Source organism: Myxocyprinus asiaticus, chromosome 10 (genome assembly GCF_019703515.2).
Source record: "Myxocyprinus asiaticus isolate MX2 ecotype Aquarium Trade chromosome 10, UBuf_Myxa_2, whole genome shotgun sequence".
Classification (NCBI taxonomy): Eukaryota; Metazoa; Chordata; class Actinopteri; order Cypriniformes; family Catostomidae; genus Myxocyprinus; species Myxocyprinus asiaticus.
The window spans coordinates 8,999,352-9,026,188 of record NC_059353.1 but is presented as its reverse complement, the minus strand read 5'-3'; the positions used below and the strand labels follow the sequence as shown (position 1 = coordinate 9,026,188).

Sequence of the window (26,837 nt, the reverse complement as noted above, 5' to 3'; positions counted from 1 at the left end):
AAATCAAATACATTTCTAAATTCAAATTGCACTCCAAACGAAACGAAAAAGCAATTAAAATAATGAAGTGATCAAAAAAAGAATATATAGCCTATATAAGGTGGAAAATTACTTGTACAAATGAAGACATATAAACAATTATAAATGTAAAAATAACAATTATAATGATGATAATAATCGCTGAAATATAAATCATGGTTCGAGGTGAACATGTTTTATGTATTATTATACGTGTATTATTTTATGTTTTAATCGCAGATGTATAGGCTGCAGAGTTGTGGTCACAATGAACTGCTCTGGAAATAAAGCGAACTGAACTCAAAGCACCTCCTGAGCTGAGATGTTTGAGGTCATTTGCAGGACTCAGATGATACTGTTCTTGCAAAAAATAAATAAATAAATATCAGAAGACAGAAACAAAGAAAGAGTGAGAACCTTTTACATGCACGTGTTCCATGAGACTACACGCCTCTGTACAAACAGCGTGTCATACATGCGCATAGACGGCTTTTCTGTCATCTGTTCTTAATAATATAATAAAGTGTTTCTTCAAGCATGTGTCTGTGTCTACGGGCAAATTATTTGTAATATTAATTTGATGATAATAATAATAGCCTGATAATAATAATAATAATAATAATAATTGAATATATTAATGGGAAAACGAGCCAAATATCTTCTTGACATCATCAAAGGCATCAGCTATTGGCGATCACTCTGACCACCGTCGATCCCCAAGATCATCGTCTGTCGGCACAACCCTAATGTGCATTTCTCTCTATAAATTAACAAAATGTTCAGACCGTCTCCTTGCTGGTTTTTCTGACACATTCAGAATCATTACCACTTTTGCCGGTGTTGCATGCGTGCGCTTGTAAAATGTATATTTTAAAGGCTCATTATTACAGTTTAGTATTTCTCTGTAATGTAGAACAGTGTTAGCAATGTTACTTATTCTTTCTCAGCCCTGGAACCAAACATTTTATATATATATATATATATATATATATATATATATATATATATATATATATTATAAAGTAATATCATAAACGTGTGACTAGTCGGCTAATAGCTTAAACTAATGCCTACTAGACGACTAGGGAAATCTTTGGTCAGGGGCAGCCCTAATTTAAAGCACAAAAGTTGTTTTTTTAAACCATATATAGAGCACAGCAGTCAGGACTATTGGTGGAAAAATCTGAAATGGTCTCGGAGACTCCTGTCATTTTAGATCCTCATATTGCTGCCCGAGGAATTCTTCTCACACTCACAGTGAACCTAGTTTACGGTCTATGGAAGCGTCTAATGAACTAAAGTTAGTGCCAAAAAACTGTTCATATTGGGTTAAATGTATTTAATCAGTGTAACTGGAAACTAATGGTTTGATGAGCTGGTTGACTAGTTTTCTATAAGCTTCTGTGTTATTCTGTTCATCTTAAATCGTGAATGCTAAGATGTGGCAAGGATTTCTCTGTTGTATCAGATTTATCTGTTTTCATAAAACAAGCAGATCACATGAAGCCTCTCTCACTTTTTTCTCTAGCAGTAAACTATATAAAAAGTACTGGTACTTTGTGCTTTCTGTGCTTGTCTCATCTCACCTCGCTCACCCCACTTGGAGCAAATGCATTAATCCACCTACTGAACGCCTACAGTACGGCACTTTCTCTAGAAGGGTGCTTTGCAAACCACAATCAACGTACTCCTCATGAAACATCATGTACATTTTTGTATGTAATTGCCGTTTTAATGTATTTCTTTAAAGAAAGAGGAGAAATGTTGACTTTTTAAAAGGGTTAGTTCTCTGGGGGCACCAAGGTTTATACAGTAGAGTCACTTCCTCTAAATCACTGCAGCTTTTTATGGAGGTCTTTGTATCTACTAGATCTGCATATCAGATAGGGACTGTAAATGCTTGACTGTTGACAGTCCTTCACATATCATTAAACTCCTTTAAAAATTCTCTTTAACTCCATTAAATTCTAATTATTCAGGCTTTAACCAATATAGGCTACCCTTAAAGCATAAAATGATTTCAACGACTGGAATTATAAGTGTGTTGCCACCACAATAAGATTTTTATCTCTTGAAATATTTGCTTCTGTAGAAGCCATAAATCAATGTTATATCACCTTATTGTGAAGAACTGCACTACGCATAATCCTGAAGTGTGATCCACCAATCAGAGAAGTTGCTCTTACCTTGGAAATGGTGCATCACGATTCTTTCTCCAATGATTCTGAATCGATTCTCAAAAAAATCAGAATCAGTTCTGAGTTTAAACTGCAGCAGCGCAGTGGCTCTTGCCAGAGACGGAGATAGAAACAAAGACACGCATAAAGCGCATAAACTAAATTCAAGCGCACAAACCAGTGACTTCCAGTAGTGGTTATAGTAAAAAATTAAAATGAATATGCATGGCATAGATTAGTTTTAAATAATAAATAAATACTATTAAATGATTAACAATGCTTAACAAAATAAATAAATGTTAATAAAATCAGTTAATGTATTTTATAGTATTCAGTGTGTTTAGATTTTTTTTTTATTGTGCTTTTAAGATATTTTTTATAAGGTTCTGAAGAAAGAAACTGGAAAAACTGTGATACTCTACTAAACTATAACCGTTTATTTAATCTTTTGGATATTCCATGTTTTGTTCACAGCTCATACTAAATGTAAAACGCCAGTTTGTGTAATGTGACTCATTCTGATTTTTGAGTACAGCTGTTAAATAAAAGCTGAAAGGGAAAAAATAGAGTAAAAAAAGAAATTTTAAAGAAACTGAAAAAAATTAATTGGAGGACAAGATGCATTGTGATGCATCAAGAATCATTTTAGAATGGAATTGTTACCCTTTGAATCGTAATCGAATCTTGAGGCCAGTGAAGATTCACACCTCTAATGTCCAATGTAAAATCTGTGTCCTGAAACAAAAACAGTTAAGAAGTACTGCAATAGATGTAGCAGTTACAGGAACTAGGGGAACAAGGGGACAAATTACTCAGTAAAACACGTGTCTGAAACGGAGGCCCTGGCCAGGTGAAGAATGACGCTATGCTGGTTGATGCAGATTACGAAGCCCAGCCTTCCACTACATTGTCGGTAGCAAAGGGAACAATGAGAGCTGATAAGAGTGATGACCTCTGTCCCTTCACTATCTCATCACATATCAATATATCAACTGCTCTGCTTGTACACTATAAAGAGACTAACTGTCACTGTGAGAAGATAAATTAATCTTCTGTGGTTTTTGAAAACATTTGAGTTTAAAGTGCAAACAGGCCAAGGTAACATCTCCACTGGTGATGTTAAACTCAATTTGAAATAGCATTCACAACCCATTTTACTTGTGTTTTTGTGAGTAAAACAGAATATTCAATGAGAAAAATTGTATGATGGGATGGGACTTAATTTTACCATCAGGAATTGATTGGACCGTGGAAAGTGGGTGTTACGTGCCACAAATAAGTGGTTGGAGGGAGGGGTTGAATGATTGAAGGATTTGTGATAATTTTTGTAATGTGATAAAACAACATAACACAACATTTGTTTTATTTGGAATAACATGCACCAATTCAAGGCGTGCATTCACGGTGCGATTTTTGGTTGTTGTGCGAGCTCCCGACCGATTTATTTATTTATTTTTCTCCAGTTGGGAGAGATCATGTGGAAATCATGGATGCTCGTGTGGTCACAGCTCGCAGCATGTGAGAGGAATTACGAGCGTAGCTGAGCGGCTTACGAGCAGCTCACGACCTCCCGATAACTTTTAAAACTGTCTAAAATATTCGGGCCAATTTGGCAATCTACCTGAAGTTGACCAATCAGTAGAAGGTGTTCAACCCACACGATCAATGTAAACTGAGTGTTCATGAAGTTTTTACACATTTGGAGAAAATGGTTGTGTTAAAAACTGTGTTTTTCCCATAATATTCATGACCACATCACTGGGAATGATTCTACAGAAATGCCATGCTTTTCTCTGCTCTTAAAACAAATCATTTGCCATATGGGTTTTGCTAGAAAACTATCTTTATCACTCTGACGGACAGGGTTTTAAAATTTCCGTAACGGTCTATTTTTATTCATCATACTTGCATTCGTTTCAGTTCTAGGGCTACATTTAGGGGATATAGCATCTGTTATAATTGTATATACACACAATAGTGGATATATTTTTTTTAACTCCCCAAGCGTGTGTCTGGTGAAAAAAAGGAGTTCTAGGTTGAAAATTCTACCTGTCAACAACCACTGCGCTAAAACAAGATTTTTAAACTTTGCTGTGTGTGACTTTAAAGCACATTTACATGGACAAGACCTAACGGATCTTCTTCAGAATGTCTGCTCTCTACATGCAAGCAGTGACACAGATGAGAAGGATGTAGCCTACATCTAAAGCTGAATAGTTCAGGTAGCCTATACTCTACTAAAATAACTCATAATTCTGCACTATATGTCATGTTTGCGCTTAAATTAAATCAAAGTATAACCGCGAATTTTCCGCACGTTTTAATCTTGTACATTTTGTGAACTTTATTATCATGCAGTACTGGCAGCAACACACTGTCGTTATGATTGATGTATGCAGTAGGGATGTGCGAGACTAGTCGATTAAACGGTTCTGATGCTGCTAGTCGACACTGGAATTACTAGTCGGTTAATATTTCCCTCCATTAAACTGATAATCATTTTTACACATTTAAGTTTGGCTTTATATTTTTACAGAGGCTGCACTTAATTTACTGTCATATTAATGTTACATATTTTAAATAGAATTAATAATACAAATATTATTTAAAAAAGAGGATATCTGGAGCAGATACAGAGTTTAATTTCACCTCAGGCTGCGTGTGCTTCTTCCCTCTCTCTCGCGGCGCGTGCAGGAAAATGTCCTCTCGCTAGACAAGCAAACTCAGCAAAGTAGTTATAAAATCACTTCGGTGGTGCGGGAATCGGCTTTTCAAATGTTTTAAAGTCCCTAAAGATGTTTTCACATTTGAGTCTTCTTTATATCTGTGCATGCTTGGATGTTATTTTTCCGCTGAGCGGGCTTTTTCAAGTGCAGGATAGCCGCCTCGGGTGAGTCAAATCCCGTCTTCACCAGACCATGTCGACGTGTTCATTTTGCTCATCAAAAAATGTATGCTTTTGAGTAAGTAGCCTAGAAAATAACTGTTTTAAACTAGGTATGCCATTTTTTTTTTTTTTAATCTGCTAATTAAGAAGGCTATTTTCAACGAGGTGCCGACTGCCTAACGTGTTAAGCTATCTTTTATTCTGTGTGCACGTCATGTTTAGAATACATTAGGTTTATTGTAGGCTACATCACAGGTGCATTTTTTTTTCTGTCCTATGGCTACTTTTTTTTTTTTACATCGTAACTGTTATTGGTTAACGTTCTTTACCGAACAGCTGTCATATTAGATCAGTGGTTAATGCACGACTGCATGTCGTGAAATACGCGCAACTTTCCAGCGCATTTTTTTTTTTCTCTCTCATAGATTTGGCTTAGTCTACCTGTTAATTATTTTCAACAATGTCCTGACTGTTTTAATATATTAAGTAACTTTTACTTGGTGATTTCTGTTTAGAACAGGCTTTTCTAATTAAAGCTTAGAAAAATCCTGCACTATTCATTCAATTGTTTTCAATAAATAAACCTGTATTCGCTAAAGGTGAATGAGTGTCATGTTCTATATTTAATGTACAATGATCATAATTCAAAGCAAGCACGTCGCAGATAAATGCCCCTTTTCAGTGGAATTTAGCATCGGATTTGGAATAGATTAAGTATTTTAAATGGGTCGCAAAAACTTTTTAACTGTTTTTCTGAAGGTTGGTTAGTTTCTGAAGGTTGGTCGACTAGTCGGTTACAAAACTTCCATTTAAATGACAGTCTCATTAGTCATAACGCACATCCCTAGTATGCAGTCATGAAATCACACAGCCTCCCTTTGAAAACTGAATCTGTCAAATGTTGAACAGCATTTGTAATAAGTATCCTTTTTTTCTTTTTTAATCTGCAGATGAGTTTTCAGCTAATGCAGCCCCCATGCCAGTCTTCTTTTTTATTTCTAAATCGCAAGCTATGAGGAATTAAAGCAATGTCTTCATCTGGCTTTGTTTTATAAAGAAAATGGCGCTAAAATTCAGGCGATTGCTCCCGAATTCGCCAGGTCGTGAAGTCATATCATATACGATTGCACCTGTATGATTATCAGATAAACTGACTCATAATGTGTGCTAGGGCTCATGACCTCCCGAGGGTCAGAACTCGCACCGTGTATGCCTGGCTTAATTGTGCACATAAGACCAAAAACGTGCATAGAAAGTAAACAGGCTGAAATTTGATTTCATGTTAACTTTAATGGAGGATACAGGGATAAGTTGGTAATGTTCTCCCAAAACGCATGCATTTGAAGAAATAAAAATTGCGAAAGCACCTTCCTTGCTTGAAGGTTGCAGGAAGGTTCAAGTGGAAATTATTGGTGACGAGGAATTAAAATGTAGTTGCCATGTGATGCTCAGTTGAAACCTATTGGGTAGGTAGCCTTGTAAACCCTCCATGAGCAAATTTATAAGGCTAAGATGCTGTTAAAAATAACAATATAAAGCTTTATGACAGAGAATTTCAAAGACATGTCTTTGAAAGCCCATTATCTTCATAGGCTTATTTTGGACGTGTCCTAGCTTTATGAGGGCTTAGTAGAAATTCCGAATATTTTACTTGCTGAAGCAAGAGACTGAATTGGATTTATGAAACAGCATTGAGCCTGATACAAAAACTAAAGTTACTATTACTATTATTTTTAACGATAGTAGAAGGAAAGAATCACAAGTCCTGGAGATGTGATCCAGGGATGCGTTCCATTTCTACCAAGTCTGGCTCCTGTGGGATTGGAAAAGTCAGTCTGAGGGTTTAACCTGGAAATTGTGCAGACTCGCAGAGTGGTGTTTCAGGTCACTGAGCAATCTTGCAAGTACTCACAAAAAGCCACAATGGCTTTGCCCCATTAGTCCATTTCGAGCCAGTCTATAGTTGCCACTCTGCAGCCAGGTCAGTGTGTCTGACTCTTTATACAGTGGTCTGTATTCGATTAAACTCTAGTGTGTTGTTTACCTACTCTACTGGCATCACTAACTGTGAGGTTAACGTTTCAATTTTTAGTTGACAACATTTCCATGGACTTTTCAGCATGGTTCAAAATTCAAATGTAGAGCGATGTCTCAAACCATATTGAAAATCTGGGATTTAAAAATTCAGTTTAAACCTGCCAATAAACTATTTTTGTCATTAAGCTATATGCTGTCATTAAAGTAAATGGACAAAATAGTATGAAATTCATATAAATATTTCAGTTCGAAATTTGACTGATTGCTGTAGATAATAGAATTTAATTAAATAATGTCAAGTTATAAAAATGCAAAATAGGAGAATTTTCACTAGTTGTCTTAACAACATGTGAACTGTGAAAAATTGTAACTAACTAAGATTAATAAATGCTGTAAAAATATATTGTTTATTGATAGTTAATTATATCTAGGCATTTACTAATGTTAGCAAATACAACCTTATTGCAAAGTGTTACTATATTTTTGTTTTAATAATTTTCAACACCTTTTGCCTTTTTAGTTGATTTTAAAGGGGTAGTTCACCAAAAAAATGAAAATTCTCATTAACTCACCCTCATGCCATCCCAGATGTGACTTTCTTTCTTCTGGAGTATACAAAATTTTTTTTTTTAGAATATCTCAGACAATGCAAGTGAATATGGACCAACATTTTGAAGGTCCAAAAAGCATATAAAAGGCAGTACAAAAGTAATCCATAAGACTGTGGTTTAATCCATATTTTCAGAAGCGATATTATAAAGAAACAGATCAATATTTAAGTCCTTTTTACAGTTAATCCCTACTTTCACTTTGACATTCTTCTTTCTTTGGTTTTGTTTTTTCTTCGTGCATATCACCACCTAATGGGCAGGGAGGAGAATTTATAGTAAAAAAGGACCAATATTGATCTGTTTCTCACCCACACATATCATATCGCTTCAGAAGACATGGATAAAACCACTGGAGTCTGGGTATGGATTACTTTTATGCTGCTTTTTATGGATATCGGGCATTGGCCATTTAAAAAACCCATATTGGTCAATCATTAGTTGTGTGCATTATAATGCTAAAAGAATAAGCAAAATGATTAACGAAATAGTTTTATATTTGGAGTAGCTATAGCATGTCACACCGCAAGACATTTTGATTATTTTACTAAGGGTATGGATTCATTTAAAACTTTGGTGAATTAAAATGTTCTCATCCGTGCTTAAATATGTGTTACAAAATGTAAAGTAGGGCCTATTTGATCTTAAGCTGTTGCAGTGTGTGTTTGTCTGGATGTGCCAGGGGGAAGCGAAGTAAATTTCTCTTGAAGGTTAGAAAGAGGGACTTTCTTCTCTACCTTGTCCGCAAGTGGAAAATCACACATGGCTTCATTCCAGGAATTTTAAATTATATATAATTGGTGTTGCTCTGTAGAAATGTAGGGCAGCTGCAGAGTTTTGGGTGTGGGCCAATTCGTGACAGCCGGGCAATCCAGAGAAATACTAATGCTGATGTTGCACATGGTGGCTTAATTTTTTTAGGGCAGTTGGGTGACTAAAAATACTACCCGGCGTAATCTGATGGATTTATGAATGATTGTTGGGAACTCTGTGAGATCAATCTTTATTTGCTAATGCACATCAACTACATCCAATTGTGAGCAGCAAGCGTGTCTGACCTGATACACTGTATGACAACACCAAATGGTCCATTTGTTAAAAGCCAGCAAATCCTTTGCAAATGTCAAAAGAGGAAGTAGTTGGTAGTGTTTGAGTGGTAAAACTGAGGCTGAAATTTAACCTATACCACATACTTTTTGATCACACAATATTTTTTATCTTTGTATGGCAATGCTCTTGCTGGTTGCCCGCAAAAACTAACATGCAGTGTAACCAGTGTAGTCGGATTCGTAAACGAATGACTATTTTGAGCCAGTTATTTTAATGAATTGGTAAAAAACACTCCCCAACAAACTCTCGTTTGATCGGTTTGAATCAGAGAAATTACTCGCTGAATGTCTCAGTGGTTACTGAATTAGCTAACATCTGACTTACCTATGACAATGTGTAGTTAAAGATATGCAAAAGAGTAAAAAATTGTACAACCCCAATTCCAAAAAAGTTGGGACAGTATGAAAAATGCTAATAAAAACAAAAATAAGTGATTTGTAAATTATATTCACCCTTTGCTAAATTTGAAACGCTACAAATAAATATTATGATGTTTTACCTTGAATTTATTTTTTTATTTTTACGTACAGTAATTTCAAATCGGATGATTGCAACACGCTCCAGAAAAGTTGAGACATGGACAATTTAAGACTAATAACAATTTGACGAGTTAAAATAAGGCAATGTGAAAAAGGAAATGTTAAACAGGTGAGGCAATCGTGTCGTAGTATATAAGGAGCCTCCAAAAACAGCCTAGTCCTTCCAGAGCAAGGATCATTTGAGATTTGTCAATTTGCAAACAGATGCTTCAGCAAATAATCCAGCACTTTGAGAACAATGTTCCCCAAAGACAAATTGGAAGGATTTTGGGCATTTCACCCTCTACAGTGCACAAGATAGTTAAAAGATTCAAGGAATCTGGTCAAATCTTGGTGCGTAAAGGACAAGATGAAAACCACTTCTGAATGCGTGTGATCTTATCCCTCTGACGTCACTGTCTTAAACTTAATCTGTAATGAATATCATGAACATGGATTTGGGATTACTTTAGTAAACCTTTGCTAGTCAACACCATTCGCCCCTGCAGTTACAGATGCAAGTTAAGACTTTACTATGCAAAGCAGAAGCCCTACATCAACACTGTACAGAAGTGCTGCCGACTTCTCTGGGCTCTGTCTCATCTTAGATGGAAAGTAGAACAGCGGAACCATGTTTTTGGTACGAAGAGTCCACATTTAAAATAGTTTTTGAAAAGCACAGCCATCATGTTCTCCGGGCCAAAGAGGAAAAGGATCGTCCAAGCTGTTATAAGTGTCAGGTCAGTGTCTGGGTCAGGTCAGTGCCAGTGTCTGTATGGGCCAGGGGTGTGTCAGTGCCCATAGCATGGGTAACTCGCACATCTGTGAGGGCACCATTAATGCAGACAGATATGTAAACATTTTGGAGCAGCACATACTGCCATCCAGCACCATCTTTTCCAGGGATGTCCCAGAATTTTCAGCAGGACAGCTTCAAACCACATACTGGCCGAATAAGCTGAGAGTGCGGGTGCTAGATTGGCCTGCCTGCAGTCCTGACCATCTCCAATTGAGAATGTGTGGTGCATTATGAAGCACACAATACGGAAACTTAGACCCCTTACAGTTGTGCAGCTGAAGACCTGCATAATGGATGAATGGGGGGAAATTCCACTTTTTAAACTTAATCTTTTGTCTTCAGTGCTCAAATGCTTAATAAGTGTTATTAGAAGAAATGGTGATGTTTCACAGTGGTAAACACTCAACTGACTCAACTTTTATGGAGCGTGTTGCAATCATCCGATTTGAAATTACTGTACATAAATTTTTTTTTTTTAAAAAACAATGAAATTCACAAGATAAAACATCATATATTGTTTCGTTGTAGTGCTTTCAATATAGCAAAGGGTGAATATAATTTACAAATCTTTTTTTTTTTTTTTTCAAATCTTTTTTCCCAACTTTTTTCGGAATTGGAGTTGTAATAAAAATAGTATTGTATTAAATTTTAACCAAAAATGCTTTATTGTTTTGGATTAAACAATTGGTAAGTTTTCAATTTGATCATCTCTGCGCTTTCATTCAATAAATCCGAGTGATATGCTGTCCTTGTTATGAAGGGTAATCCCTCCTCTCTTGATCTGTAGATTTCAGTGACTCTTCTGAAGGATTTAATATATTGTCCACATGCCTGAGTGCTTTTTCAAAATGTAGTTATGTCACCGGGTTGAATTTGGGCTACTAGGCTACCAGCACACATTCACATCAAGTTAGAGTTGCTGAGGATTGCACCAAGTGTATAAAACTTTTAATATCGAAAACAGTATCCAAGTTTCCACTTTTACTGGATCTCGCAGTCTAATGTTTTCCTCTACTGTAGCTCTGGAATGCTTGCTCACAGCTACAAGACTCTCTTAGAAAGTATGTTATTGAAATTAATGTTCTGTTCAGAGCCATCACATCTTATTAGTAGATTTAATACCACATACTTGGTGGTGCCTGTTTATTACCTGGTTTCCTCCTGGCCTGTTACTTGTCCTTTTGTGCCAATTCAGAAAACATTTCATGCAGAATCTTACACTCATTCATTCAATTCTGAAAGTATTAATATATTGCACTGTTAGCTTAGCAACATGCTAATGACAAACTCTGTTGAAATCAATTGTGAGTTGAGTCTTCTGCTTTTTGAATGACACAGAGTTGTTGCCTACATAGAGCATTCAAAATCGTTCACTTATGAGGCTCCATTTCATTTTTGTTGTTGCCGTAGAAGGCAACTGCCTATGTAGACAGCAGACTGCAAGTAAGCTCACTAGTTTTTGAAACAGAGCCACTAAGTTCTCCTGACACAATGTCCTTACAAAGCTTTACCTTGCATTCAGTCTTTAAAGCATTTGCTTCTTTGCACTTTTATTTATTGTTTATTGTGAATTAAAGAAAAAGGGACATATTGATTGGATGATCAGGTCTTTAATTTGCTGGTTTCTGTGAGAAGCATGTTTATTGGCTAATCATTTTGAGTCTTCATAAGGCAGAGAAGCAGCTTGTATTCAGTATGACTAGTCAGTTTTGCCAACAGTTGCTATGCGCTGGAGCGAGCACACCCTGGAATCTTTACAGAAGAACTGCTGAATACATCCATGTCTTCATCTTGATTTTGACCTTTATTCTGTGGTCTTCTTCTCTGTCCTGTTTCATAGGTAACTACTGATTATATCCCAGGCTGCTAGGTTACAGCTGTTGCTAAGACACAAATTGAGCTAGACGTAGAAATTAGTGTTCCTTCTAGAAAAACACATTCAAAAGCAAAGTTGATGCAAAACAGAAAAAGGAGATTTAGCCTCATTGTTCTACCCCAAGCAATTGGCTGGAATGATTGTAATTATCTGTTGTAAGTGTCATCAGCAAACGATCATTGGCAAAACTATAAATGTAATAAAGGTGGTACTTTGACAATGAATGTTAGTGTTTAGAGTGCATGTCAGCAGACTTGGGGCAAAGATGGCACCAAAAAAAGGACCCAAATTGCATGCGTCATGTGTACGTCGACATGTCCATATTCGCTTGCGGTTAAGAGTACACTTCGAAAGTCTGAGTGCTCCACTGTGTTTGAGACAGAATGGCGTATTTACTGCTTAAATGACATAACCAAATGCAGTAAATAATAATGTTTGAATTCAGAATCATAGAATACAATGTTGAAATTTAATTTCAGCCATTTTAGATTTAACAATTGTTACTTACTGCATTCAAAATAAATGCAAAGATTTTAGCAGTATGACATTATTTTATTAGCAAATCCTTTCACAAACCATAGCCAATGCGCTTTGATGGTGAAGATGGGGTCACTTTCTGACCTTCCATGGTTTTTTTTAATCTAGGATCATCGTTGGATCATATTTGTCACAGCTGTTGCACTTTGGAAATTAAAAACAGTAGTTTATGATCAGAGTTTGTGCGATTCCTTCGTGAAAAGTTCAAATCAACAGCAGTTGCAAGGTAAGTGGGTCTCAGAACAGACACGATAACAATGACGGTGATCCCTGAAATATCCTAAAATTTGTCAAATTCTGAGTTTATCCTGATCCACCGATCATGATGGAAATTTACGGAAGCCCAAATCTACAATAATCTTTCGGAAACGCGCTGTTTCAACTACACAAACAACACTTGCTGGGCACTTTCAGCTCAATTTGAGCGAAGCGTCCATAGATGGCAGTTCATTTCTCTGCTGCCAAAATAAACCGGAAGTGCTGGAGCAGAGCATATGTGTGAAAACAGTAACATCATCTATATCAAAAAAATTAACTGCAATTATGTCAAAACCTGTGATGGTAGACAAAAGAGAGCTGTATCTAATCAGTAGGAATACACAGAAGTGATTCGATGTTGATTTGATTTTATAGGTAATGGCCATATTGGTCCAGATTGAGAATTTATTTCAGTTAAATGCGTGTTTTTTGACATAAATGGATGAAACACTGTGTAATGGTTAGAAAAGTAAAAAAAAAAATGCCCCTGAAAGTCAATTCAAGGGGACAAACATTGTCCGTTAATAATTATCAAATTAAAGACCCTATGAAAGTGTTCCTTCCTGTGTTGGCGCATTTTCTATAGAAACAGGATGTTTGGGTGGGACGTATTGAAGAGATTATCCCTTTTTATAAAAACAAAATCAATTGCCTTTAGTTTACGTTACAACAATGCACCATGATTTAATGCTTGCTATTGTCAGTCAGAGGCAGGTTAAAGGTCATTTAAAATAAATTTACTTCTAAAGCAATGGAAAGTAATTTTGAAACCTATGTATAAAATCATGACCACTCACATGAGATGAAGATTTCATTCATATCAGTAACTTTATAAAAGCTCTTTAATTGTACATGGAGCAGGGTCTCCTCATGGGGGATACCATGTTAGCATCACACCAGCTGAATACTACTCGCTTAATCTCAGTTACTGCCCTGTTACTGGACACACTTTTCTCATGGATTAAATTAATCCTGGTTTACAAAAGAACCCAGTGAATTCCTACAATGGCATTGGTAACTGAAAATTACTGTTTTAATGATGCAACATCCAGGCCAATAGGTGTCAGTTTAAGCCATACTTCGACATACTTCAAAAAATTACTGAGTGCACCTTTTAATAATTTAAAGGGATTATCACTTTTCTAAAACGTTTGATTGGACAAAATTTGGAGACACCCTTGAATGCATGTATCTTTTTTTCTTCTTTTTTTGGTCTATTTTGATTTCCAGAAGAGAAGGCTGTAAATTTAAAAATGTTACATCTGCTCAAAGTTTTGACAATGTTTACAAGTTCACTAGTGTATAGATGACCTCAAAGATAACCTACATGGACTTATTTAGATCCAATTTAGATTTCATGGGGTCATTAATTTCTGAAATTTATGTAAGGAATTATGATGGTGGCATGTCAGGGCTGCCAAGTCTGAAAGCTGATGACTAACCCTGTCCTAAACTGCAGATAAAGTTTAAGATTAGGCATATTAAATTGCACAGTGGTAATCTGGGATGCTTGTAAATGACTTGAAGGGCAGACAGGGATCTTAGCAACCTTATCAGTCCTAGATCTGCCATTAGCTTTAACTTCTTAATCCTTCATTCACATTGAACTTTTCATTGTCATGCTTCACAAGATGCACGCAAATGAGAGCCAGACAATTTAAGTTATCAGCAAACCACAGTGTGTTTCTCTGTCTGGCTTTTGTTTGGGCCAAGTTTCTTTGCCAATGTTTGTATTATGAATAGGACTGGCGATGCAGGCTGCTTTTCTTTTAACCAGGAGAGCGGGGAGTAAAAATGTGGGTTGTTATTGGATGAGCTTTATGCTGAGCACTACACTTTATCATTGCCCACGTGTTTAAACAGGGTACAAGGGCTCAGTAAAGCCCGGTATCAAGGCTTTGAATGCCATTGAGGCCTCCTTTTATTCCGTTTTGCTATGGCACCTGTATTAGTGGCCAGAGAAGTCTGGTGAAAAGGAAAAATTGCCACCTCTAGCACTGTCTTTGTGTTCCTGTGTGCTGTCTGTACACTTTCACTGTTGTACTGTGAAATCATTATGGGTTTGCATAAAGTAAGCATCTGCATAACGTTTATTTCTGCTGTCCACTTTGATTTAGAATGGAGGATTTAAAAATAAGCTACATTCTCAAATGTCTTCAGGGGTCATCAGCCCAGTTTGTTTCATTACATAATTCCTATTAGAACATCTCATGTCCATACTGTCCTGGACAAAACAGAACATGGCGGTCACCTAGTCATCTGCTGCTGTGCAAACACAGACTCCAGAATATATAGTGGCTCCAAAAAGCATTTGGACACTTAAGCCACACTTAAAAAATGTATAAACTTCATTACATTAGATAACAAAATATCAAACCAAGTGGTATTTATTTTGAAGAAAGACAGCACAAGCACACTTTTCAAGCAAAACGGTTCACAAAAAAAAAAAAAAAAAAAAAAATGGCTAGGACATGTGAAGTTAGAACTGATAAAAGCTATAGCATCATTTGTTTGCAGATGCCACTTGGTCAGATATTTGTAATGCAATTACATGCTTACATTTACAACCAAATACTTTGTGGACCACTGTATTTGCATTGGTTTAGAACTGTGTGCTCAAAGCTGGTGGTCAGATCTCATCCAGGTGCATAGTACATCTTTCATACGCAAATGAACCATGAAAAGTGCACTGAATGCTGGCATAGATACATTTCTAACCTGCAGAAATGTTGATCTGATATGTGATGTTTCTCTGTTTTCTCTGTAGGGGGGGTTATTTCCAAAATGGAGGTGAAGACATCACTTCTCGACAATATGATAGGGGTGGGCGATATGGTTCTACTCGAGCCCCTGTCAGAAGACTCCTTCATCGAGAATCTAAAGAACCGGTTCGATCACAATGAGATCTATGTAAGTAACACTGAAACTAATGTTGAGAACATCATGCAACAATTGGTGTAGAACCAGGGTCCAAAATGAACACTCACAAAGCGGCAAATGCAAGTAAATATCAGATGTTGGTTGGGAAAATTTGTAGGAACTTCAACATAATACATTGTTTAAATTGGATTTTAAGTGCATTCAGTCATTTTTTTTTCCTCATTAAAATTAAACTCAAAGAATAATGAATTGTAATTTTTTATTACAGTTGAAGTCAGAAGTTTACATACACCTTAGCCAAATACATTTAAACTCAGTTTTTCACAATTCCTGACATTTAATCATAGAAAACATTCCCTGTCTTAGGTCAGTTAGGATCACTACTTTATTTTAAGAATGTGAAATGTCAGAATAATAGTAGAGAATCATTTCTTTCTTTCATCACATTCCCAGTGGGTCAGAAGTTTACATACACTCTGTTAGGATTTGGTAGCATTGCCTTTAAATTATTTAACTTGGGTCATACGTTTTGGGTAGCCTTCCACAAGCTTCTCAAAATAAGTTGCTGGAATTGTGGCCCATTCCTTCAGACAGAACTGGTGTAACTGGTCAGGTTTGTATTCCTCCTTGCTCGCATATGCTTTTTCAGTTCTGCCAACAAATTTTCTATCAGATTGAGGTCAGGGCTTTGTGATGGCCACTCCAATATCTTGACTTTGTTGTCCTTAAGCCATTATGGAGGTATGCTTGCGGTCATTTGGAAGACCCATTTGCGACCAAGCTTTAACTTCATGGCTGATGTCTTGATGTTGTTTCAATATATCAACATAATTTTCCTTCCTCATGATGCCATCTAGTTTGTGAAGTGCACCAGCCCCTCCTGCAGCAAAGCACCCCCACAACATGATGCTGCCACCCCCATGCTTCACAGTTGGGATGGTGTTCTTCGGCTTGCAAGCCTCACCCTTTTTCCTCCAAACATAACGATAGTCATTATGGCTGAAAAGTTCCATTTTTGTTTCATCAGACCTGAGGAAATTTCTCCAGAAAGTAAGATCTTTGTCCCCATGTGCACTTGCAAACTGTAGTCTGGCTTTTTTATGGTGGTTTTGGAGCATTGGCTTCTTCCTTGCTGAGCAGCCTTCATGTTATGTTGATATAGGACTCGTGTTACTGTGGATATAGATAATTGTCTACCTGTTTCCTCCAGCATCTTCACAAGATCCTTTGCTGCTGTTCTGGGATTGATTTGCACTTTTTCCGCACTAAACTACATTCATCTCTTGGAGACAGAATGCGTCTCCTTCCTGAGCGGTATGATGGCTGCGTGGTCCCATGGTGTATATACTTGCCATACTGTTGTTTATACAGATGAACATGGTACCTTCAGGCGTTGAAAATTGCTCCCAAGGATGAACCAGACTTGTGGAGGTCTCACGATGGGTGAAGTTTCACTGAGACAGTCCAAGTAACACAAAGACTTATGCTGTTTGTCATATGAATATGCAAGGGAAAAATAAGTAAATAATTATGTTGTCATAGGAAAAATATACACTGATCAGCCACAACATTAAAACCACCTGCCTAATATTGTGTAGGTCCCCCTCGTGCCGCCAAAACAGCACCAACCCGCATCTCCGAATAGCATTCTGAGATGCTGTTCTTCTCACCACAATTGTACAGAGCGGTTATCTGAGTTACTGTGGACGTTGTCATTTTAAAACAGTCTGGCCATTCTTTGTTGACCTCTCTCATCAACAAGGCGTTTCCATCTGCAGAACTGCTGCTCCCTGGAATTTGTTTTTTTTTTTTTTTTTTTTTTTTTTTGCACCATTAAGAGTAAATTTTAGAGACTGTTGTGCATGAAAATCCCAGGAGATCAGCAGTTGCAGAAATACTCAAACCTGCCCATCTGGCACCAAAAATCATCCATGCGATTATCTAATCAGCCAATCATGTGGGTGCAGTGCATAAAATCATGCAGATACAGGTCAGGAGCTTCAGTTAATGTTCACATCAACCATCAGAATGGGGAAAAAATGCGATCTCAGTGATTGTTGGTGCCAGATGGGCTGGTTTGAGTATATTTGTAACTGCTGATCTCCTGCGATTTTCACACACAACAGTCAGAATGGTGCCAAAAACAAAATACATCCAGTGAGTGGCGGTTCTGTGGATGGAAATGCCTTGTTGATGAGAGAGGTCAACAGAGAATGGCCAGACTGGTTCAAAGTCTGCAAAGTCTACGGTTACTCAGATAACTGCTCAGTACAATTGCGGTGAGAAGAATATCGTCTCAGAATTCTGTTCTGAGATGCGGGTTGGCACTGTTTTGGCTGCACGAGGGGGACCTACACAATATTAGGCTTTTATCATCAGGTTTTAATGTTGTGGCTGATCGGTGTATATATCGATGAGCCAAAACATTATGACCACCTGCCTAATATGCTGTTGGTCTTCCGTGTGCCGCCAAAACTGCGCCGACCCGCTGAGGCATGGACGCTACAAGACCCCTGAAGGTGTCCTGTGGTATCTGGCACCAAGACATTAGCAGCAGATCTTTCAAGTCCTGTTAGTTGCAAGGTGGAGCCGCCGTGGATCGGAGTTGTTGGTCCAGCACATCCCACAGATGCTCAATCGGATTGAGATCTGGGGAATTTGGAGGCCAGGGCAACACCTAGAACTCATGTTCTTCAAACCATTCCTGAACCATGTGTGCGGTGTGGTAGGGCGCATTATCCTGCTGAAAGTGGCCACTGCCATCAGGGAATACCATTGCCATGAAGGGGTGTACCTGGTCTGCAGTGGTGTTTAGGTAGGTAGCACGTGTCAAATTGACATCCACATGAATGGCCAGACCCAGGGTTTCCCAGCAAAACTTTGCCCAGAGCATCACACTTCCTCCACCGGCTTGTCGGCTTCCCCCAGTGCATCCTGGTGCCATCACTTCCCCAGGTAAATGATGCACATGTACACGGCTGTCCACGTGATAAAGAAAACGGGACTCATCTTACCAGGCGACCTTATTCCACAGCTCCAAGGTCCAGGTCCGATGTTTGCGTGCCCATTGTAGGCACTTTCGGTGGTGGGCAGGGGTCATCATGGGCACTCTGACCGGTCTGCGGCTATGCAGCCCCATATGCAGCTGGGTGTGATGCACTGTGTTTTGTGACAAATTCCTCCCATAAACATAATTAAAATTTTCTGTGACTTGTCTCATGGTAGACCTTCTGTCGGTTCGGATTAGATGGGATAGCCTTTGTTGCCCTTGCGCATTGATGAGACTTGGGTGCCCAACACCCTGTCGTCAGTTTGTGGTTTGTCCCTCCTCAGACCAACCCATCATCAGCAAATGCTTTGAGAGGCTAATCAGAGATTACATCTGCTCTGTGCTGCCTGCCTCACTGGATCCATTGCAGTTTGCTTACCGCAACAACCGCTCCACTGATGATGCCATTGCATCTACAATACACACTGCTCTCTCCCACCTGGAAAAAAGGAACACTTATGTGAGAGTGCTGTTTGTAGACTACAGCTCAGCATTCAACACCATAGTGCCCTCCAAGCTTTATGTGAAGCTCTGGGCTTAAACAACTCGCTGTGCAGCTGGATTCTGGACTTCCTGTCAAGTAGACGCCAGGTGGTTAGAATGGGCAGTAACATCTCCTCATCACTTACCCTCAACACTGGAGCCCCGCAGGGCTGTGTTCTCAGCCCACTCTTGTATTCCTTGTACACACATGACTGTGTGGCAACACACAGCTCCAATGCCATCATTAAGTTTGCTGATGATATGACTGTGGTAGGTCTGATCAATGATAATGATGAAAAAGCCTACAGAGAGGAAGTGCACTCTCTGACACGCTGGTGTCAGGAGCACAACCTCTCCCTCAACGTCAGCAAGACCAAGGAGCTTGTGGTGGACTTCAGCAGAAAAGACAGAGAACACAGCTCCATCACCATCAATGGAGCACTGGTGGAGAGAGTCAGCAGCTTCAAGTTCCTCGGTGTCCACATCACAGAGGAACTCGCATGGTCCGTCCACACTGAGGCCGTTGTGAAGAAGGCTCACCAGCGCCTCTTCTTCCTGAGATGGCTGAGGAAGTTTGGAATGAACCACCACATCCTTACATGGTTCTACACCAGCACTCTAGAGAGCATCCTGACTGGCTGCATCACTGCCTGGTACAGCAATGGCACTGCCCACAACCACAAAGCCCTGCAAAGGGTGGTGTGAACTGCCAGACACATCATCGGAGGTGAGCTTCCCTCCCTCCAGGACATATATACAATGTGGTGTGTGAAAAAAGCTCGGAGAATCATCGGAGACTCCAGCCACCCGAGGCATGGGCTGCTCTCACTGCTACCATCAGGCAGGCGGTATTGCAGCATCAGGACACGCACCAGCCGACTCCATGACAGCTTCTTCCTCCAAGCAATCAGACTTTTGAACTCTTGATCTCTCACGATCAATATACATCAGCACTGCACTTTATTAATCTCATTAACTCACACCAACTGTCGTGAATTATATTCTCTCTTAACACACTGGCAACTGACTATTAACCGACAGCCTGAATGTCAATACAGTACAATAAAACCTACTGTATATTTTATATATACTTTTATATACTATTTTTTTGTTGTATGTGTATTCTATATTGTGTGTATTGTATATTGTACAGTGTATATTATTATTTGTATATTGTTGAGTGTAATTATGTGTATATTAGACTTTTAAATTGCACTGTGTTAATCTGATGTTATTGTAAATTGGTATATGTCTCATCACTGTCATGACTGCTATGTTGCTCGGAACTGCACCCAAGACTTTCACCCACTGTTGTACTTGTGCATATGGTTGTGTGACAATAAAAAAAGTGATTTGATTTGTGATTTGACCACTGTCGGTAGTTACCACTGCTGACCGGGAGCACCCCACAAGCCTTGCCATTTCAGAGATGCTCTGACACAGTCGTCTGGCCATAACAATTTGGCCCTTGTCAAAGTCACTCAGGTCTTTACTACTGCCAATTTCTCCTGCATTCAGCACGTTGACTACGAGACCTGATTGTTCGCTTACCATCTAATCTATGCAGACCTTGACATGTGGCCATGTTAGGAGATGATCAGTGTTATTCACTTCACCTGTGACTGGTCATAATGTTTTGACTCATCAGTGTAAATATATACAGTAAATATATAGAATGTTTCCTTTTTCTCAGTCCCAGGCTTTTGCTATTCCAGACTGTCACATCACATAAGATTGTCTAAATTTAACAGGATTGTGTTTACACTGCACAGTTCAATGGGACTGTAGAGAGAAACACTCTGTAAATCATAGTTCTCTCATTGTTGTGTTCCTGCTCTCCTTTCTCTCCCAATTATTTTAACACAGTCTTGGAATCTGCGGTGCACCTAAACTCTAGAATGAACCTCTTTCTCTGGCACCTGCAAATGACATTGGAATATGATGTCACCATAATGGCCTGTGATTGGCTCAAGACAATTGGTTCAGGTCCCAATTCAAACCAAAATTAGGAAAAATTCAAAATTATATTTTGCATAAAGAAATTTGTCGGAAAAAGACTTAATTGTCATGAAAAGAATGTAACAATTCAAAAAAATCTTAAAAATATGGTCCTAAATATGTTTCATTATCTTTAAGCAAAATAAATGGTTAATTTTTTTTACTCAAATTTTTTTTGTCCCATTTGCCCTTAATGGTGCATCACATTCAATAACGACACACAAAAAAATAATGGCATTTGTCGTCAGTGGCATGTCATGTTCGCGTCACGTTGGTTAAGAGACGCATGAAAAGCAGTGGTGTTTGTCATCTGTGGCTCACACATTCGGTTACAACACATGCGGAAACCAATGGTGTTTGTTGTCATTGAGTGGAACATTTGGTTACGACATGCACGAAAACCAGTGGTGTTTGCCATGAATGGCATGTCATGTTTAGTTACAATATGCACGAAAACCAATTGGTTACGACACATGCAGAAAGCAGTGGTGTTTGCTGTCACTGTTCCAGAACATTTGGTTAGGACACCCCAAAAAAACAGTGCCGTTTGCCATCAATGGCAAATCACATTCGGTTACGACACACTTGAAACCAATGGTGTTTGTTGTCAGTGGTGCGTCACATTTGGTAAAGACATGCATGAAAACCAGTGGTATTTGTCGTCAATGGCGCATCACTTTTGTTATTGACACACAGAAACCAATGGTGTTTGCTGTCAATGGTGCGGAATGTTCAATTAGGACACACCAAAAAACCAGTGCCATTTGCTGTCAATGGCGAGTCCCGTTCGGTTACGACACACTTGAAACCAATGGTGTTTGTTGACAATGGTGTGTCACGTTTGGTAAAGACATGCACGAAAACCAATGGTATTTGTTGTCAGTGGCACATCACTTTTGGTAACGACACGCAGAAACCAATGGTGTTTGCTGCCAGTGATGTGGAACGTTCGGTTACGACACACCAAAAAAACTGTGCAATTTGCCGTCAGTGGTACATCACATTCGGTTAAACACACGAAAACCAATAACGTCTGCCATCAATGGCGAATCACCTTGGTGAATTATGGCCAAAGCATGTTCACCCATTCATATTTACCCCTATGTGGGGCTATAAAAGTATGATGAAATGCATTCCATTGTCCACATATATTGCTGCATCAGTCGTCATTCATTGGTCATGAGAATTTGCATTTGGAGGGAAGCCGACCCAGTTAATTGGCTGTTTTGATTTTTGTGTGGCATCATATAATAGACCCTTTTAAGTGGTTATTTAATTTTTTGTAGAGCTATAATCTGTCCAATATTAGAAGGCTAAAAAATCATGTAGCTAGTCACAAGCAGGTGATGAGTGTTTTTAGCCTGTAATTATGAGAGTTGGGTTTAACTACTCACTACCATAAATATCCAGCAACTGGAAGTTTGTAATACAACCTCTAGACTTGTAGTTATTGCAAATCCCAAAAGCTTCCTCCACACACAACTGTGCTGACCAGAGCAGAATTATTTAAACCAAAGTTAATTTAAGTGTCTGCGGAGCTATGTGCAGACTGATAATTTGTCTTATTGGTAAATTAAAGCCAAATCAGTCATACTTTTCAAACCGATATTTCTTCACTTAAAAGAACAGTTCACCCAAAATGTACATTTCTGTGATTATAACTGACGATATTATTTACTAACCCTTATGTCAGTCCAAAAAACTAAAATGGCGTTTGTTGTAAATGACGCGTCGCTTTCGGTTACAACCCGCGTAAACCACTTGTGTTTGCAGCCAATGGTGTGGTACGTTTGATTTTGACACGCAAGAAATCCAATATCGTTTGCCATCAATGACACGTTTGGCATTCACAAAAAAGTTTCAAAAAGCAATGCCAATTGTTTTTAATGCTGGCTATGACACTTGTGAAAACCAGTGGCGTTTGTCAATGCTGCATCACATTTGGTTACGATGCGCAAAAACCAATGGCATTTGTGTCAATGGCGCATCACATTAGTTTACGAAAAGCACGGAAACCGGAGGCATTTGCCCTCTGTGGCGCGTTGCATTCAGTCACGATTCGAAAAAACCAATGCCATTTTCTGTCAATAGCTGTCGAGTTCAGTAATGACATTAAAAAAAACAATGCTGTTTGTCGTCAGTGACGCGTCGCTTTCGGTTACAACACGCAGAAACCGATTGTGTTTGCAGCCAATGGTGTGGCACGTTTGACTGACACGCAAAAAAGACAAAACGCACAAACCAATGCCATTTGCCCTTAAAAGGTGTGTCACGTTCAGTTATGACACATGAAACCCAGTGCCATTTGCTTTCAATGTCAGTTGACGTCAGTGGTACGTCAAGTCTGGTTATGACAACATGCAAAAACCAATGCCATTTGTCGTCAATGCCGCGTCACGTTTTTTTACGACAAGCGAAAACCAGTGCCGTTTGCTGTCAGTGACTTCAAACCTGATGCAGCCTGTTGACTGAGCTTAGGCAGAGGGTAAGATCATTAGTGAATAATGACTTATATTTTGGTCTGCTCCTCACAAAATTATTGTGACTTCAGAAGACTTGCAATGTAGCACATATGTCAAAGGCTACTTTTATGTTTTGTTTTTTCGTTTTTTTGTCCTTTTTGGAGCTTGACAGCCATGGTCTAAATAAACTTGTATGGAAAAATAATGTACTGTAGATATTGACAATTTAAATTTTTGGGTGAACTATACTACGTTTTAAAAGCAGTTCATTAAAAATATTCTAGGAACTTCCCCACCTTTAGTATCTTATGTATACATGGGCCAAGCAGTTTTACATCATAGTCCAACATTTCACCAACACACAACTTTAATGAACACCATAGCACATAATTGCCTGCTCATTTCTGGCCTTATCTAATCAATGCCCTGCCAAAAACATTATGATGAAGCCATTATCAGATAAAAGCTATACGAGTCACAGAATTATGCACCAAAGGTCCTTGTATTTATCGCTATCTTTAAACTTTGCTCAGTATTTTTGGCTGCAAGAAAGAACAAAGGTATTTATGGGAATATGTCTATTTGCACATTTAATGGTGAAGAATACAGATGTGATTGTGTGTAGAACGCCCTTTTGCTTTTTCAGTGATGCTTTTTGATTGATTCACAGTTGTTCGTTCTGCCTAAATGTAGGTCCACCAGGTCTCATTTAGACACATTTGAGGGCCAAATGAATTATTTTCATTGGCCTAGGCCTTGCTCTAATGCACTGATCACATCTCTGTTTCCCCAGATGTCAATGTTGTGAACCGTTTTTAAATCCAACAGGGAATGGCATGGAGCTTATATAATGCATAGGATGAAGGTTTTTGTTGGCAACTCTTCTATTTCTGCAAAAGAATTGGTTTTACATAAGTTTCATTTATTTATAATTGTGTTCGACCCATATCATGTAGCATTTACATTTTTGCAATTATGGTACTACTTTCAATAGTTTTGTTGCATCTACTCATGATATTATTACCATTTTATATATTTTATATCTTCATCAAAAGTAGCTACAATTTGGCTTTATAAAATCTCTGCTTTGGATTGTAGGAGTTCCCATGTACAGTTGCTCCAGAAATTATTTAGACACTTTTAAGTCACACTTAAAATGTATGAATGTCATTATATAAGAAGGTATCACACCAAATTTCATTTAAAAAAAATCTATGAATGAAACAACGAAATTAAAACATTGCACAAAAAGAAGGTTTCAAATGATAAAACATTAGGTATACTGTACAAAATGGCAAGACATTTGGACACTCTCTGGTTTTTAAACTTCGGTTTTCTCTTTATCCTTCTATTTAGATTTGTTTTGTACATCTAAGGGATTCATTACGCCTCCTGTGAACACTTGACAATAGGTTGTGGGCTGTGTTGCCATGGGAGAGGCCTGGTTATGCAACACCCACTGTAATGAAAGGTAGAAGAATGCTGCAAGAACAAGATATTGTTCTCCGGTCTCTCAGACGCTCAAATCCTAGATTGAAAGATGATGGCAGAAAAAAGCATAGAAAGACTAGTACATTAGTTAATACAGCAGTATGTTCAAACAAACACTTAGAGTCTGCAATGGACTCACAGACACCATTGACCTCATTGGACAGTTTTGACCACCCGGTCTTGTTGATGCTTCCTGGGATTCCGAACATTTTTGTTTGTATTCTCGTTCGGTTGCTTGTGGGCTCCCCAGCTGCTTGAACAATACCCTGGAATTCAAATCTGGATGGTGCAGATGGGGGCAGATTGTAGCTGAACTCCCTACACTGCTGCCGCTACTGTGTCCTCACAGTTGGGGATAGTGAACTAGATTTGATAAAGTAATATAATACATTATATTAGAGCGTCTGTTATGGATGTCACAATACCAATACCAGTGAAATTCATGTTTCAGAAAAATAAAAAAAAACATGCTATGAGGACAATTTTATTCGAAGATTACATATGAATGAGATATATATATATATATATATATATATAACAAATTACATTATAACATGGAATGTAGCCTTAACATATTTCTAACAGTGCTTACACACTAGAGAATGCTCTAAGCTCTGAATGCGTCAATTCCGTTTTAAGGGGGTGGAAAGAGCCAGGTGAGTTTGAAATTAAGAGGGAATACAGCAAATTGGATTTGTTAAAGGTGTGTAATTTCTGTGCTACTAGTGGCACCAAACGGAATTACAAAAAGTATGTTTCTTAAACAACCTTAGCCAACACCCCTTAGACCAGACCTGGGCAACTTACGGTCCGTGGGCCAGATCCAGCCCTCCACATGGTTTAAAGTGACCCGCAGCTCATTATCCTTTAAGCGTTTTTTTTCATTGGATATTTCAGTTATCTTTCATTGGGACTTAAAGTACGCAACACCCCCAATTTGAGATTTATACTTGCGCATATTGGAAATATTCCACCTAATGTTATACATATTTTGTGCAATATGGCAATCATGCACACAAGTGCGCTTTTTCTAGCGCTCGCTTTCCCCTTTGAACAAACTTGGCGATCTCTAGTGCAATATTCTTAAGAAAAAGTGTTATATGGCCACTCTGTGTCCATTCTTGAGGCTGCTTGTGATGTTTGATGCTACTAAGTTTGCAGGTAAACCTTCTCAGTGATAAAATTAAATATAAAAGTAGATCTCTGCATCATTGACATGCGGAGGGGTAATCATTGACACGTGAGCAAAAGCAAGCGAGAGACTGATATGTATATGTATTTTTTATTTGTGCAATTTAGAAATAAAGTCCCCTCGCACCTGTATGTTAATCTAACTCTTACAGTAATCATTTATCATAATCATGCAGCCTGTTTTATTCAGTTGTGTGCTGAATGGGAAATCAAACCATTGACGAGACCCGCATCATGACCCTTTTAGCATGTAAACGGGTAATATTTTGAGAATAAAATAAGTAAATTCGCCCGCTTTGCGACAAACATTAAAAGTTCTATAATTTTCAATTATTAAAAAAAAAAATTTCAAACAGATCCCTGATGTAGAGTGTTAAATTGACTAATAAATTAACAGGGAAGTAGAGATGGTAAAATATATAATTTATAATAAGCTCAGCCTTTATTCAGTTTTTTTA

At 38.2% G+C, this 26,837-nt stretch overlaps 1 protein-coding gene across 5 annotated transcripts in view; it reads left to right on the top strand.

Moving 5' to 3' along the window:
- Positions 1-26,837, top strand: part of LOC127446742 (unconventional myosin-Ib-like) — a 160,940-nt gene that overhangs the window by 20,069 nt on the left and 114,034 nt on the right. For all 5 annotated transcript variants that reach the window (XM_051707909.1, XM_051707908.1, XM_051707907.1 and 2 more), the window contains exon 2: positions 15,593-15,735. In XM_051707909.1, the coding sequence (XP_051563869.1) occupies positions 15,610-15,735 (126 nt within the window). In that variant the 5' untranslated portion in view covers positions 15,593-15,609. The remainder of the gene's footprint in view (positions 1-15,592; positions 15,736-26,837) is intronic.